Below are 15,659 nucleotides of genomic sequence, written 5' to 3' on the forward strand. Positions count from 1 at the left end.
AAATTAGCTGTAGAATAGCATGGAGTATCCTCAATTGCTTTGATTCAAATGATGGCCATGTATTCAGGTTGATTATGCTACCCAAAACCACCCATACAGGACCACTATGGCACATCCTTCGAGCTCTGTGCATATCCACTACCCCGTTGTAGCAGCTGTGCGCCTTCTTCATTACCCTCAGAATCCGTCTCTTCCTCGGACTCTTCTTCCTCAGAGTCCGTCTCCTCTTCCTCCGATTCCGTCTCTTCCTCCGAGTCCGTCACTTCTTCCTCCGAGTCCGTTTCCTCTTCGGTCTCCGATTCATCTTCAAGCCACTCGTCAAGGGTTTTCTTGCCCCTCGACGCAGACGCCATCGCCTGTCCAGGTTCATGTCCAAGTCTTCGTTGTTGGTCGAGGGCAGCGACACTGCTTTGATGTTCTCGGAGCGCCCGGTCGAGTTTGTCCGCCGCGGTAGAAGGCATTTTCTCAGTTAACTCGGGTTTGGCTTCCTGTTCTCGAAGGTTCGGATCAGGTTCCTGGCCAGATTCAACCCAAGAAGGAAGATTCTCGTAGCCACGCAGCCCGTGGACTCCAGCGTCCGAGCCTATGATGAGCGTGGCCGAGCCGATGAGTAGATTCTTGCGCGTTTCAGACGGACTCGGCGTGTGAGGAACGGGCTTCGGCGCCAGTAGGAGCAGATTGGCAAGGTCGGTGGACGAAGGGTTGGAGAGGAGTGCCTTGTACATTCGAGCACGGTCGCGAAGGTCGTAGGAGGTGTCGTATCTCGTGAGAAGCAGAAGGTACTGCCACAGAAGTGTGATTCTATCCGGTTCGGGTTCGGCCGGCTGTTCCTCCACTTGGTTCTCTTGGTTCTCTGGGGACTTGTTCTCATCCTGATCGTCAGCCCACTCGTTCGTCGGGAGCGGTTCGACCTTCTCGCTCGGTGCAGGCTCTTCTTTCGGCTCTGGGGGCGGATTGCGCAAGAGATGATGCAGATACACTTTAGCGCCGAGGAGCACGATCTGCTGTTTCGCGGCCTCCGACTCATCCGCAAAGCCTTTGACTAGAATTCGTAGAACGTCAGGTGCGATATTCCGCTCCGGATCCACGCCAGCGAATTCGCCCACGAGCCACACAATGGTTGCCCGTGCATCGGGGTTATTCGTCGATCCCAGATGCTTCACCAACTCGATGACCGTTTGTTCGTGAGAAGCCGGATCTTGTTGGATAAGGTGCCTGATCACAGTCAAAGTCTCTGACACCAAGTTGTCGTCCAAGCTTGCTATCTGACCGAGGAGTAAATCCAAGCAGTAATCGGCGGTGTCCGGGTCGGTCTGTGCACAACGTCCTATTGCGCGGACACTCTCACGCACCAGCTCCGGATCGGTTCCTTGCGCAAAATGACGAAGCTCACTCAAGATTATACCTTTCAGATGCATACCACAATGCGGGAACAGGAGGGTAAGAACCTCGAGTTTGAGCCGCCAGATATGAGGCGGGTCGATGCTATGGACGAGAAAATGCGAGACGTATTTCGTAAATAGGTTCGGATAGCGCAGGGCAACGACAACGATGTTGCAGAGAGCAACATGCTGTATGTCCTGTGGGCTCCGCAGAAGAGCCACCAAAGGACCGACTGCTGCATCAAGATACTCGGGCGGCGCGAGATAGAGAAAAGCACGAACAACGCTGACAATGACAGCGGAGTTGCGGTTCTGCAAAAGGATTTTGCATGTTCGAAGGAAAAATTCCAGATCTGGGTCCAGAGCCGGTACTTCAAGTTCTTCTCCTCCTCCTTCTTCTTCACCACCGTCACGAGGGCTTTCATCGTCATCATAAAAGTCCTTCTTGGACACCGTCTGCTTAACCTTCTGAGTCCTCTGAGGAAAGCACTGTCGCGCGTAGGACGTCAAAAGCCGCAGCGTAGAGATCTGGCTCCATTCGTCCATATCCACCAACTTCCTGACCAAACTCCGATAGCACTTATGTATAAGGTCGATCCGATCCGGACAAATCTCCAAGAACGCAGCCACCGCGGGACCAGCGACAAAGTACTGATTATCACCCAAAAGCGTAGCCAGGTACCCAATCAGCTGCGGTAACGTACTCGGATCCAAGCGATAGCATTTAGGAATAGCCAATGCTGCGGTCTTGCGCACGTGTGGGCTCATATCAGCGCAACCGCGCTTGATCGCAAGAGACACGATCTGGCTGATGACCGGGACTCGAATCCCGGACATCGTACGCAGCGCCATCGCTCGGACCTGGGGGTTCGAATCCGTGAGCGACTTCTGGATCGCATTGATGGACAGCAGTGCGAGATCGGGCTCCGCTTCGGCGTAGTGGACCAGGTATATATAGACCAGTTTCTTGACTTCCAAGCTCGTGTTCGCGACATTTTTGACGACCGCGGAAAAGAAAGGCAGGGCAGATTCCGTGCCATACATCAACTGTTGATAAGGGAGAAACCCAACATCAGCACAGACCTCGGGAACAATTCGTGGCTGTCGACTCACCGAGATCACCCTTCGCATCCCATCGAGAACTTCCCGCTCATGGCGACTATCCAAAAGCTTCTTGATATGGGAAGCGCTCGTATTCCGCGACGAGGGAGCCCCCGTGACAGGTCCTTTACCGATAGCTGCCGACTGAGCAGCTTCGAGAGTGAGCTCCCGAGCTATTTGGATGATCGAGTCAGTCGGCCAGTTTCGCGGTGCTGAGCTCGGATTGTCAAGCTATCCACTTACCTGTTTCCAGCATCGAGGAGATTCTGGAGATAGTCTCCATTTTAGGCGCCCGAACCCTTGAATATAGCGAGCTGGCAGGTGGTGCTGAGAGGGGGAAAGGTCCGGAGGGTGCAATGGAGCGGATGTGGGGAGGGTCGAGAGTTCCGCGGTCGACGCCGGCACTGGCAGTTTAGCCCGTGCTTACCTTAGTGTGGGCCTCAGGAACAAGTCAGTCTGGACCTTCAGCCATGTTCTTACCTTTCAATCCTGCAATAATGGTCACGACAATTGAGGATTTTAATCAACTTGTCATATTTCGAAAGGAGCTATGGGCAATTTCTACGCCAGTTTCTAGCAATGCTCTGGCTCCTTAATTCGCTGGACTCAACCCATAGCATCAGCAACGATGGAGCCAACCCGCAAGATATATAACTGTGACTGGGCTACAGAATTCCTTCAATATACCCTCGACACCACTACAGGACCAGTATACCTGGTCATCTGCTCTACAAGAGACTCATTTCTTGTAAACCTAGCCCTCACCATCCAGACACAACCAAAACACACGTCCGATGGCCAAGAACTACTCAAAGACACCATCGGACTGCTCGCCAACTCAACCAGAGTCAAACTGACCTTCTGTCCCACTCTGGAACATCTACGCGCCTACGTCGGCGTACTACGCCCGACCAGTGACGACAATGCCCAACATGGCACAACCGCGGGGCAGAACAAACGACGACCCCTGGTGGCAATCTTGAACTGCCTAGCTTTACATCTACCCACGTCGGAGTTTTCGGCCCAAGGACTATCCAGGACGATGGCGGCTGCGGTGGAGGTGATCTCTCGGAATGGGATGGATCTTGTGCTCTGTGAATGTCGAGATGCTGCGAGCCCGGCGGATCCCATGCGTGGAGAGGCGCTGTGGTATGTGCAGGTTCCGTTACTTAACAGCGCGGTGCGTACGGGAGGTGACGATGCCGCTGGGGGTGGCCTAGTTGTGCCTGTCAAAAGAATTGCACAGCGGTGGTTTGAGTTAGGAGGGACGAGTCGCCCCGGAACAAATAGTTGAAGACTTTCATGCTATTGGTAGATTACCACAAAGCAAACGTAGCGACTAGCGACTCCAATAGTATAAACGACGTATACGAAAATAGATAAATGTACTAAGAAATGAACGTGAACCTCAACAAACCGGGTATCCTGTAGCCGACCCTGTAACGCCAGAACGATGACCGAGATAAGCCAATCCCGCGGCTCAGAGACATTTCTCCATATCCGTGATGTAAAGCTTGATGTGCGACTCCAGCTTGAGATATTCGTCGTGGGAGCTCTGGATCTCCTCCTCGATGTTTTCCTTGAGATCGACCATCTGGACGATTGTCAGCCAAACTCGCGAACCAGACGACTCTTACGGGTTTTACCTTTTTCTCGATCTGTTCGATCTTGATCCTCCGGACTTCCATATCGCGTTGTTTCTCTGCGCGCTCCTCCCGCAGCTGTTTTTGGACTTCCCTAAGCTCCTCCATCCGCGCCTGCGTGGCATCTGCCTTCTCCTTGGCATTCTTGCGCAAGGCTTCAATCCTTTCGCTCCACCGTGCGAGTTGTCGCTGGAGGAGCTTTTCCGTCTGCTCGACCTCGCGGACATTGTTTCCTCTTTCTGAGATCGCTTCCCTGTTCCTGGAAGCGCGAGATTCTTCGTCATCTTCCTTCTGTAACTCCACGGAGATATCCTCCAAAAGCTTGACGCAGGCCTGCACGTCGTTCCTCACCACGGTGAACGTATCCGTTGAAGTTTGAAGCGCCCGCGCCCTCTTCTCCATCGCGTCGATCTGAGCCTTTTCGCGCATCAAATTGTCGGAAAGGTCTGCCAGAGATGACTGAAGGGCGGCAGGACTTTGCATCGCGTACGGCCGTAGCTTTTCAACCTCGTGTCGGGTGCGTATGACTTTCTCCGTCTTCTCCTCAAGAGTCGTTTGCTGCTTGGCCTTCTCGACCTTGACCCGTTCGAGTGTCTCCGCTATCCGTTCTTGATCGGACTTCAACTCGCGCAGTCGGGCCTTCAGCTCGTTGTTTCTCTTGACCTTCTCCTGCACCTGGCCTTCATTCGCCCTCATATTGCGTCGCATCTCGTCCAGACGGAGCTCCATCTCTTGGTTCTCGGCGTACAACGTCTCAATGCGGGACTTGGTCTTTTCAGACTTGTTGAAGTGCTCGTCGATCACGGCCGTTTGGGACTCGCGGAACCGGACAAAGTTGATCAGATAGGAGAATATTTTGACTAGTCGATCGTGGGTGGGCTTGGTCAGGTCTGTGAACGTAAAATCATTGACACCACACTATTCGTGCGACCGATATGTGTTAGCAGTTGCATAGTCAATCTCGCGCCGAGCTCACTTACCTCCATCATCAGCCTCTTCAAGCTCACAAAGAAACCCATGAGATTGCGGGTATCGGTAGGCACAATGTCAGGATAATCGCCGCCAATATCGTCTGCAGCCGCTCGCATCGCAGGCTCTACCGTATCACGCGTAACATTCATCAGGAGCTCTCCGAACCATTCCATCACCATCTGGATCTGCTGCGGATTTGGTTTGATCAGATCGGCCGAAGTGAACGGTATACCGATATCGTTGATACATCCTGCAATTTCCTTATCAGGCTACGCGTGGGGTTAGCGACACCGTCCTCACATGCAATCGGGGCAAGAGGACGAACCAGGCGCATCATGGCATCGTTTTCATCTTCCTTCTTGCGGCCCCGGTGCTGCTGCTGCTGCTGGGTGCCGCGGAACTGCTGGCTCATCCGATTGTTATACGACATTTCGTCATACAGTCGATACAGTAGCGAGTCTGGGATTTCACTGAGAAAGAAAAGAGGAAGGCACTTCGCGAGCACGAGCTGACCGCAGACTCCGCTGTTGTTGTTATGGTTGTTTACCGCAACGGCTTTGACATGGCAACCAGAAGCGGATTAGCGCCGGGGAGGGGCACGGCAGACAAACTATGCAAACAAGGTTGCCCGCCTGTTTTCGATGACTCTTCCGCCGCATGGAAAGATGATCGGTGCATGAAATCTACGACAACCAGCACTGAGCTCCAAATCATTGTTTAACAGGTCTCACACTGTCATTATACACTATGGCAGGAACTTCCGAAGCTGAGAAGCCGTTTGAGTGAGATTCCTCCCCATTTCACACCTCGCCTGGTCACAGCTAACATTCACCCAGCATTGTCGCGACGTACAATGATTTGCTTCGCACAGATCCGGACCTGACAATGCCAATTGCGGCTATTGAGTCTCTGGTCTTATTACTCACACATTCACCGTCCTCCACGATCTCCGAGACCCTCGATCTGCTTGAAAAATCCACCGCACACCTGAAGAAGTCGATCTCGAACCCCATCGGTCTGTCCGCCGGAACCGATCTCTTCCAACGGTACCTGATCACGACACTCCAAAGGCCCGGCCAGCTGGGACCCGCCGGAGATTTCAACGCAATCAGAGCGCACCTCCTGTCAAACGGCCGTCTGTTCGTGCGACGTGCAAAGGAAAGCCGGGACAAGATCGCCGCGTTCGGACGAGGCTTCGTCCGAGACGGCAGCACGATCCTGACGAATGGCGGGTCGCGAGTAGTTGCGTCGTTGCTGCACAAGGCAGCCGCCGAAAAGGGCGGACTCTCCGCAGTCCGTTTCCGCGTGATCTACGTTCTGTCGTCAGCGAAAGGAGACGTCGAGAACCCGTCTGCGGAGCCAGAGGGCATGGAAACTGTGCGTATGCTGCGTGAGAGCGGCGTCCCGGTGGCTACGATCCCACCGTCCGCCGTTGCATACTCTATCGGGAAGGCGGATACGGTGATCGTGGGTGCGGAGGGCGTCGTCGAGAACGGAGGCATCGTGTCGCGGATGGGGACCTACCAACTCGGCTTGCTTGCCAAAGCCATGGGGAAGCCTTTCTACGTCGTGGCTGAGAGTCACAAATTCGTCCGTGTGTACCCGCTGGGGCAATACGATCTGCCCATTGAGCAGCGCGTGATTGAGTTCAGGACCCAGGAAGATATCGCAGAGGCGGAGAAGCAACGGCTGGACGCTAAATCGTCCGATGTGCCTGCTAAACCGAGCTCGGAGTACGATTGCGAGGTGGTGGACTACACGCCACCGCACCTGATATCCGCACTGATCACGGACAGTGGCGTCCTCACGCCAAGCGCAGTCAGTGAGGAGTTGATCAAGATCTGGTTCTAGTTGGTTCATTTGGCAAGAGAGAGACAAAATCGACGGCATGTTTGAAGTTATAGTGGATACGGCGTTTAAGCTCACTGAGATATCCCGCAATAAAGGCGTTTTCGGCTTAGAAAAAGCATGTTTTATATCAGAGCAACAATTCTTTCTTCGGTGCTCTTTTAAACTGCACCCACAATTGTGAAGTCCAGCTCTGGGCCGTCGGCCAAGATAGCAGGATCACGCATCACCCATGCACAGGCGGCTGCAAATCACGTGTACACTTTCTGGCCCATCGGGGGAGCCGACTCTATTAATGAAGAAAAAAAAAGCCAAATGGATCAAGTTGGTTTAGTAGAGACAAAACTCATGCCTGATCTGTGGACAGCTTAAACTATGGAATGAAGCTCGAAGCAACATCAGCCTCAGCATTCCGAGCAACCCCAGAAACCACCCAATACCAAGAGACATAATCCAGCAGCAATATCACAATTGATACTTTTGCGCGCCATATCCAAAATAACCATTGCATCCTGCTTGTATCCTTATTCCACCATCATGATAAGTCCGTAGTTCACATTTTCATCACCACCATAGCATAATACAAACATGTAAAACAACTCCCCCAAAGCCGTAAAGTCGTAATCATATCCCATAACGAGAATTCCCTCTCAAACCGCTCGGAGCCCTCTTTCAGATCATCACAGAGGAAAAGGCATGCATCCCGTGCAGTGCACTCTGCTGATCAACAGACAGACAAAGAGGGGTATCTCCCCCCCTCTCTGTTCCTACCCCAGCCCAACAGCCCTAGAGTACCTCCAATTCGAACGTAATGAGCAGGGACAAAACGACGGTAACACCAAGCAAAGCGCAATCATCAGTAGCGGATTGCGATCGACGCGATCCAACTCAACCAAAACGAGACACCTGCGCAACCAGTACAGCAGCATTGCAGACGAGAAAATTCGAACCGACCATCCACCGTTTCGTCTTGAACATCGTTCGCTCAGTTCAACCGGCCGGGTAGGGTACCTAGGGGGGAGTAGATCGATCGTCCTACAGGGATGTATCGTGACACATAGTCCCCAAACCCCAAGCCCCAAACCCCAGGCAACAGCCCCAGCCCCCCAGCCCCAGTCCCAGCCATCCCGCTCAGTTCGCAATGCGTCCCATAAGGGTATGAAGATTCTGCAAGTCGAGCGCGTGAAGCGAGGCGAAGGCGTAAAGGAGGAGGTAGCCAAAGGCGACGAAGAGCCACAGCGCAGCCATAGTTTCAAGGGTCAAAGCGTCGATTGCGAACACGACCGAGGTCGGTAAATGAAACGGATGGGTGGGTTTCGAAGGCGACTTGGGTAGTAAATAACGTCTGTCTGTCTGTCTGTCTGCTTGATGCGGGCAGTCGTTCATGCAGCGTTCCGCAGGGGAGAAGAGGAGGGTAGGTTCAAGTAAATGATTCAGCTTGTGTTTTTGATTTTCCACTTGACATGTGTCTTGACAGATGGGGTGGGATGGAGGAGAGAACAAGGCTCTTCCATGAGTTTGACCTCAGGGCAGGCTGTCGAATCCAGTTGAAAAATCTGGGGAAACGGCCTCTTTTGTTCGTGAGAGAAATTCTTTTCTCTTATTACCCTTTAAATCCCTGTCAATCGGAAATGGATGGGATGAAAAGGCGGGGTTGCCATTAGTCTTCTGGGCAGTTCTCCTGCAATCGGAGTCCGCTGGTCGTTTAGCCCAAACATGCAGGCGAGGTAGTAATACATCCACTAATCACAGCCCTAACACACCCTTCGAACTGGATGTTGCTCCATAAAGATGCAGGAGTATCGGTGGGAGGCAAAAGAGCGGTAGGGAAGTTTTTCGTGCACTAGGGCTTATAGAATTAGTGTTCTTTCCGAATGATCTGCAACCTCTTCCCCAGTTTTGACGCTTGCCTTGACTCGGGGGTGAAAGTGTATCTTCTATCCTTGTCTTGGCTGCCGGACGAAGAAGTAGGAGGAATTATCTGGCTTATTTGGGTGTATCTACGATCCTGCTACCTAGTAGTAGTTTGGTATACAGCTTGCGTCCGAGTCCGACTCTGGTGAAGTCATGTTGTTTCTTATCAGATCCGGAGAATGCGGTGAAAAGCCCACCAGAATCAGCTGGCGCGTCGAATGATATCCATCTGATTCAGGATGATCATTACGCCAACCCTACCTCTAGCTTGGACCATTGTCATCTTCTCCATTGCATCTGTCCGACTTCCACGTAATCTGGCCCCAGGGCTAAACGCAACACTGCCACCGATGTTTTCACAAGCTCACTGGGTTGTAGCATTTGATAGACTCTAATTACATCATTGAATTAGAAAATCCCTCTATATATCAGACAAGAACAATAGTAATCTATGGAGAGGACACCGTCATATGGTAAATCAGTTTCTATTATTATTCTAGAATTCACAATCCAAACATCACGCGACTCCACCAAAACCAGTGGATCTCGCAAGTCCTCTCAGACTTTCACAGGATCTCACCAGGACCCATCCACAACGGCTACCATAACTCTGATTGGATTGTCTTTTTTCCAATCTCCGCCGCCCCTCAACAGACCCAACCTTTGCCGCGTCGTCAAGGATAATAGTATGGATGATGATGAGTGCTTGGAATTTGGAACGACGTCGGGAGGAGTAGGGCGGAGGACTCGGAACCAAATATTGACACAGTCCTCTCTCTCCTATTGAATGATTCTACCTGATACTTCACTTTCGTTCAGTACTAACCCCGCCTTGTATTGATCCTCGCTGCTGTTGCCTTGGAACATACTTCTGTCTGAAAGAACTGGGCCTCTTTGTTACAACTTACAAGACCCTGGACGTATGTCGAATGCCATTCCCGGGTTGTAAATATCTCTGGACGTTCCCGAGAACCCCTCCATCTATCCATCCATTCATCCATTCATCCACCATTCCATCCCCCATCCATCGTGTTCGATCCACCACTAGCGTACTGGAACAAGTCCTGAAACAACTCCCCTCCCCTCCAACCCCCTAGGCGCATACGAAATCCTCCCCGAACATAAACAGAAAGAAATAGAAAAGAAAGAAAGAAAGAAAGCAACAAAGAGGATGGGCGCGGAGTCTCTAACGACCGCCCTCAACCCTCGGCCCAACGAGCACTACTACCCCGAAACCCACCAAAAGCACCCAGCATGCGGGTCGCCTTTCCGCCGGATGACAACAACAACACGACGACCACCACCAACACCACCAACAGACGATGAGAGCAAGAATAAACCCACTAGCGGCGAAACCTGGTCCATCAAGAGACTCCTGGGTCGACACGTCTCCCGTCGGTATCGAGTTCTAGAACGAGAGCCGAACCGTCTCCGAAAGCGGTTCACCCAATAGACTGCCCCTCTCTTTTTCTCTCCCTTCTCCTCCCGTCACGATATTGATTAATCGATTAATCGACTAATCAATCAATCAATCATGGAGCCCGATGATATGATTCCATGATCCTTGTATTCGCAGCGACCCGTGTTTCTGGTTTCATCTATTTGTTTATTTTCATTTATCGGTTTCCTCTTCGAGGAACACCCCCGGGAACCCTGGGCGGGAGAAATTTAAGATTATCCACTGTATGGCTGGCCACGTGTGGATGTTCCCGGGGATTCCATATATTGCGAGACAGGGGGTAGCATCGGTTGATAGGTGTCTGACCTAGGTATCGTCTCGTTTCTTCATGTACAGAGTCTGGGGATATGTTGGTTTGTTTTTATGGTTTACGCCTCGTTATGTTTGTTGTATGTTGGGTTGGAGACTCGGATTGTTTCAAGTGGTATTGCACGCAACTACTTCAAGTATCTGCAAGCTAGAATCACAACACGATATCTATATAGAGCACCATATGAGAGGGGCACCGCTCCCGTCTATCAAGGACAGAATTAAGGGCGGCGAAGTACCCAGGTAACCAGGCACCTAAACATGGCTTGCAGAAAGAAGAAGACATTCTAATGAAAACAAGACAGCCAGCAACATCTAAAGCAGTGAAACACCACATCAGTGGTGTGGCTTTATACAAACCGAAATGCCTTAGCTTCCCTTAGTTAGAACTGCCAACAAACCCAACGTGGTACCTTACAACCCCTTCACTGGCCGACAGGCGCATACATAAACAACTCTAATGCAGTGGCACCTGCACGTTCGAGACAAATTCTGTCATAATAATACGAACTAGATACACCATTTAGGAAGTAAACGAGCCAACAACGAGTCCATTATCATATCGATCCTGGCTTTACTCTCCGTATTGAATCCTGGATTTGTGGAACATGGAGTCGCCCGTTAAGATCTTTAAAATAAACCTTGTTGTGAGTATGTCGCGTGACAGCCGAGGTCAGACTCAGCACAGGTGTTACGACCACAGGTAGGTACCAACGTCGGATTCTGCTGTATATTGTGCGAGAACACTGTACAGTGCACTCCGTGCTTTGTACATGGTGCTCCGTACATATACGAAGGTCGCAATTAGATAGGATGGCATAATCTGCGAAGGTAGATAAATACAACTACTCCATAGTATTAATTTATCCATGATGTAATTCTTGCAGGTATATTCAAGACGCAGAAATACAACTAATTACCTCATTATCCCGTGCGATACTTTGTATAGTGTATATCTAGATAATTTCCCCAATTAAATAGAAGAAAAACACGGCAAGGTAAAGCGTGGGAAAGAAGATAAAATGACGGGACCCACAATAAGTGACGGGAAATTGCAATCGCCGTTAATAGAGGGTGATTCGGCATAGTGCGCACTAATTTACTTGCAGTTAATAAACCTAGTAGAATCTGGGTCCCATCAACAATCACTGTTGACCATAGTTATCTGCCGGCAAGGTGTCATGCATTGGCGGGTCTAGCCTTTAAACATTGAATTCTCCTAAATGAACACGAGGAGTAGTTATCCTTGATCGGCTTTATTTCAAGCTTCGGGTATTAAGTATAATATAAGATAATTTATATAAATAATGAATGAATAAATAACACTACCTATCAAATCACACTGACATATACTCCCCGAGTGAAGTAATTTATTGGCACCCATGTAAGGCGTCACACCATAGTTGTTTGCCCCTGCTAGCTGATAGCCAATGTCTCAGTGTTTCATTATGAGACCCCCGGCTAGATTCAGATCTGGCCGGGTCTTTAAATAAATTAGATGCAGGAACAAGAAGATCAACCAATCTAATAATCCGTACTCGGGCTGTTGCCGGCTCGTGTTTACATTTATCTGGTTAGGACCTTTATGGATGAATACGAGGGGGGATATTGAGCAGAGCAGACGACTGGTTGGGCTGTAACAAATAACAATGCATTGAAGTGACAGACAACTGGGATGTAACGGGCGCTAATATCATAGGAGCTATGGCGATTACTTAATGTATAGTCGGGCGAGATATGAATTCGTCAGGGAATACATGGTCCATGCTACGGCCTACTCCTACTACGGAGTACCTACCATATAGGCGACCTACCTAGGACTATCCTCTCCTCCACACAGACAGTGGAGGATACTCCAGACACCAATGACAGTGACACTCAATCCTTGCCGCAAGAAGAATGTCGCGAATGACCCAAGATCTGCACACAAACTCGAATATGGAAGGTGGAGGGACCAACTGCTCATGGACCAGCGTGTAGGTACTCACGGCGTATGGACTGTACCTATCACGTACGTAAAGATCATCATCTCCCCTCTTCGCCCCGGTGATGTTTTCTTCACACAACAGACTTCCCCTCTTTGTCACCTGCAAGGATCCAAAGGCCAATGCGTACGTAGCCAACGGCGACCGTCGACGGGACTTTATTTCCGGCCCGGCTCGCTGGCCGAGGCCCCTTGCACTGGTCGCTGGAGAGATGGTTAATACTGTCCGACCAGGCCAGTGTATGGGAGTTTGTTATACTCAATACTAATAGTAATACTGTAAAGCAACCCCTCTCCCCGAGTAAAGAAAAGAAGTACCCACTTTCTGCGCGTGCGAATAGTACTACTGGACACCCAGTCACCCACATATTAACAGAGGGGCCAAGATTCCACTTTTCGCGAGTGGACCACGAAATGATCGACCGACCGACAGGCGCCGGCGAAACCTGTGTTACAGTTGGAACCTAGAACTCTAAACCAGCCTAGTAACCAGTTACGATGGTGTTATATTCCCCTCAAACAGGTTGTTGAGAGTTGACTGGCAAGGAAGGGGTTTGGTTGTTACCGCGGTAGCGCCAGAGTCTGTTATAAATTTATATAAACATGATTGTACATTAGACTAGACAGTAGGTATAGTAACATCCGAAACAACATCTTATAAGCAAGGTTGGACCATCCACGCACCAGTCAATACCTGTCATAGCAAACGAGGGGGCGGGCCCACGTTATAGATAGGTTCTACTTCTACCATTTTTTTGCTTGGAGTCATGTCGGTTGTTTAAGCGCCAATAGTTAGGTATACTAGATTGGCGTAGCTCTATGCAGATTATAAACGGTAGGCAATGATAATCACGATTGGCATGATAATCAACACTCCTGGAACCCGTCAGGATCAAACCGGGCCACTGGCAGGGTCCATACTGCCTCTCTTCGAGGGAAGCCCCCGATTTCCAGGCCGTTGGAACTATCTTTCCCCCTGGGGGGTTGGCCCTGCGCTGCGGGCATTGTCTGGCACTTGCCTGAGGTAATGTGGCTCTAGCCAAGCGAACTATATATCGAATTATCTGATATCTAACTGCTTAGTGCCACTGTCTCCTGTCTAGTGCCGGGCACGTATGTGGTTTAACCTACTGTGCTAGTACCGCAGCGTTCCCCTTGACGCATTTGCTTGGTCATGAACTAGTTCGTGGTCTGTGAGAGGACCAATGGGCTTTTGTGGAATTGCAAGGTGGTTGCCCAGTAGAACCTAGTAGGGCAATGACAAGCGGGTTGGACTCAACATGACCCAGGTGGTCACTTGCCTCCTTTCTTGCGGAGGAGTTCCCGCTGCGTAGAGAAGCTAGTTTGGGGTGGCGTGGTGTGGTTTGATCGTTTGGGGCTTGCCGTAACATGTAAAATACATATTAAAAGGTCACAACCATTGAGCTATGGGAGAGCACAGCGACTAAGATATATATGCACCAACTCTATCGAGTTTCTTCCAGATATGGTAACCATAATCACACCTACCTCCATACCGAATAGAGTCTGACAGTAGTTCACGTTGATGTTCTGACCGGCTTCCTGCCGGTGAACTCATTGAGAGGAAGGTTAGTGGTAGCTACTATTGACAGCCAATACCACTAGGGAGGTACGACGATGTAGCCGTGTAATTTCCATCATCCCTACCGCGATGTAGGGGTATCCGGTATCTGGTACCTGTAAACGCAGTGGTATCCGTATTTTATCATTCACTAACAGCGGGACGTTAGGCTGCTTCTAAAGATGGAGTCGGTGGAGCACGACTCCTCAGTCCTCAGGCACCCAGGTACCAGATGATGCCTCGTTCGGAGGAGGATTTCATCTATTCGGGTTTCAACCTGATCATCCTGGGGACCCCCCCACCGTGTAGAATTTTCACGATCTGCCATTTCTCATCCTTTCTCGTTTCGACACTTTTCTCTCTGTAAAGAAAGGGGGACGGGTGATTTTCACAAGGACTGTCTTAGGTCAGTGGGTTCGAAGGGAGGTGGAGAGAGTGAGCAGCTGCAGGTATTTATAATGCTCGGTCTTATTTGATATGTTCGAGCCTTGGGGAAAAAAGAAAGCAAAAAGAAAGCAAAAAAAAAAAAAGAAAAAGCAAGAAAGGAAGAAGAACCCGGAGAGATATCGGGGCGATGCATGAAAAATATGTGCCTTCCTTCATCACCTGCCAACCTGGGCACTTTCATACCCTCGGGGCTGACCTGTAATAATGGGTTGACTTGGACTAGTGAGGTCGATCAGCCAGAAGAAATTGATTGAACAAAGAACAATCGGCGTCAATCCAGCCAAATCAGGTGTACAAATCAGGTGTCGAAAGAAAGATCGAGATAAAAATAAAAAGGACTGAAGAAAAAACAAGATTGATATCTATCCAAAGCCAAGAAGGGAATGAATATGATTGTTGATGCTTAATATTCTCTAGTACACTGGATATCTGCTATTAATACCATATTATTCAATACGATCCAGTGTCCACCGGTCCAGTGCTTTTCTGTCTGTGACGGCCGGCCCCGGAGTGAGCCAGTGTAACCAACCGACCTGCTCCCCTGGTTAGGCAGGGACCAAAGAAGAACAAATAAATAATAAAGATGAACGCTAAATTATATATAAATAATCAGTGATAATTAATATTTCCAAAATAAAATACACTAATAATAATAATAATCATAATCATAATCATAATAAAAGATTTGTTTGTCTCGGCCCTCTGGAAGTTCCAGTCCCTCACTCGACTGGAAACTTGACTCCTTTGGGCTGGGTGTCTCTCTTCTTCTGACCTACCTGGAGGCGACTCTAAATCTCTTCTTTTCCCTTTCTTCTCTTGTCTCCCCTCTCTCTCCCTCTCCCTCCCTCTCTCTCTCTCCTTCTCTTCTCCTTCTTTTCCTCTCGTTTTTCTCCTTCTTCCCTTTTCTTTCCCACCCTGACCTCCACTCCCCCCACCCCTTGATATCAAACCATCGTGATATTGGTGAGGATTTTCTTGTTCGGCCACTCCCATGTGGCGGGAGCTTGGAGTCTCACCC

At 50.1% G+C, this 15,659-nt stretch overlaps 5 protein-coding genes across 5 annotated transcripts; 3 read left to right on the forward strand and 2 right to left on the reverse strand.

Moving 5' to 3' along the window:
- Window positions 1-35: 35 nt before the first annotated feature.
- BDW47DRAFT_97904 (AP-3 complex subunit beta) lies at window positions 36-2,845 on the reverse strand. Its single transcript, XM_024820517.1, has 3 exons — window positions 2,727-2,845; window positions 2,496-2,656; window positions 36-2,429 (listed from the first exon to the last, which is right to left on the reverse strand). The coding sequence occupies exons 1-3, from the start codon at window positions 2,764-2,766 to the stop codon at window positions 105-107; spliced, it is 2,526 nt and encodes an 841-aa protein (XP_024676130.1). The 5' UTR covers window positions 2,767-2,845; the 3' UTR covers window positions 36-104.
- Window positions 2,846-3,027: 182 nt separating this feature from the next.
- BDW47DRAFT_97906 (uncharacterized protein) lies at window positions 3,028-3,820 on the forward strand. Its single transcript, XM_024820518.1, has one exon. It carries the CDS (start codon window positions 3,112-3,114, stop codon window positions 3,775-3,777), a length of 666 nt encoding a protein of 221 aa, XP_024676131.1. The 5' UTR covers window positions 3,028-3,111; the 3' UTR covers window positions 3,778-3,820.
- Window positions 3,821-5,845: 2,025 nt separating this feature from the next.
- Window positions 5,846-6,949, forward strand: BDW47DRAFT_114858 (translation initiation factor eIF2B subunit alpha; the record flags this gene model as incomplete). Its single annotated transcript, XM_024814727.1, has 2 exons — window positions 5,846-5,880; window positions 5,935-6,949. The coding sequence occupies 2 exons, from the start codon at window positions 5,846-5,848 to the stop codon at window positions 6,947-6,949; spliced, it is 1,050 nt and encodes a 349-aa protein (XP_024676132.1).
- Window positions 6,950-10,225: 3,276 nt separating this feature from the next.
- On the forward strand, window positions 10,226-10,717 carry BDW47DRAFT_97910 (uncharacterized protein). Its single transcript, XM_024820519.1, has one exon. It carries the CDS (start codon window positions 10,418-10,420, stop codon window positions 10,601-10,603), a length of 186 nt encoding a protein of 61 aa, XP_024676133.1. The 5' UTR covers window positions 10,226-10,417; the 3' UTR covers window positions 10,604-10,717.
- Window positions 10,718-14,161: 3,444 nt separating this feature from the next.
- Window positions 14,162-15,019, reverse strand: BDW47DRAFT_97913 (uncharacterized protein). The gene has a single exon (XM_024820520.1). The coding sequence runs from the start codon at window positions 14,820-14,822 to the stop codon at window positions 14,583-14,585; it is 240 nt and encodes a 79-aa protein (XP_024676134.1). The 5' UTR covers window positions 14,823-15,019; the 3' UTR covers window positions 14,162-14,582.
- Between the last annotated feature and the right edge of the window lie 640 nt (window positions 15,020-15,659).

This window comes from Aspergillus candidus, assembly GCF_002847045.1.
Source record: "Aspergillus candidus strain CBS 102.13 unplaced genomic scaffold BDW47scaffold_2, whole genome shotgun sequence".
NCBI classification, from domain to species: Eukaryota; Fungi; Ascomycota; class Eurotiomycetes; order Eurotiales; family Aspergillaceae; genus Aspergillus; species Aspergillus candidus.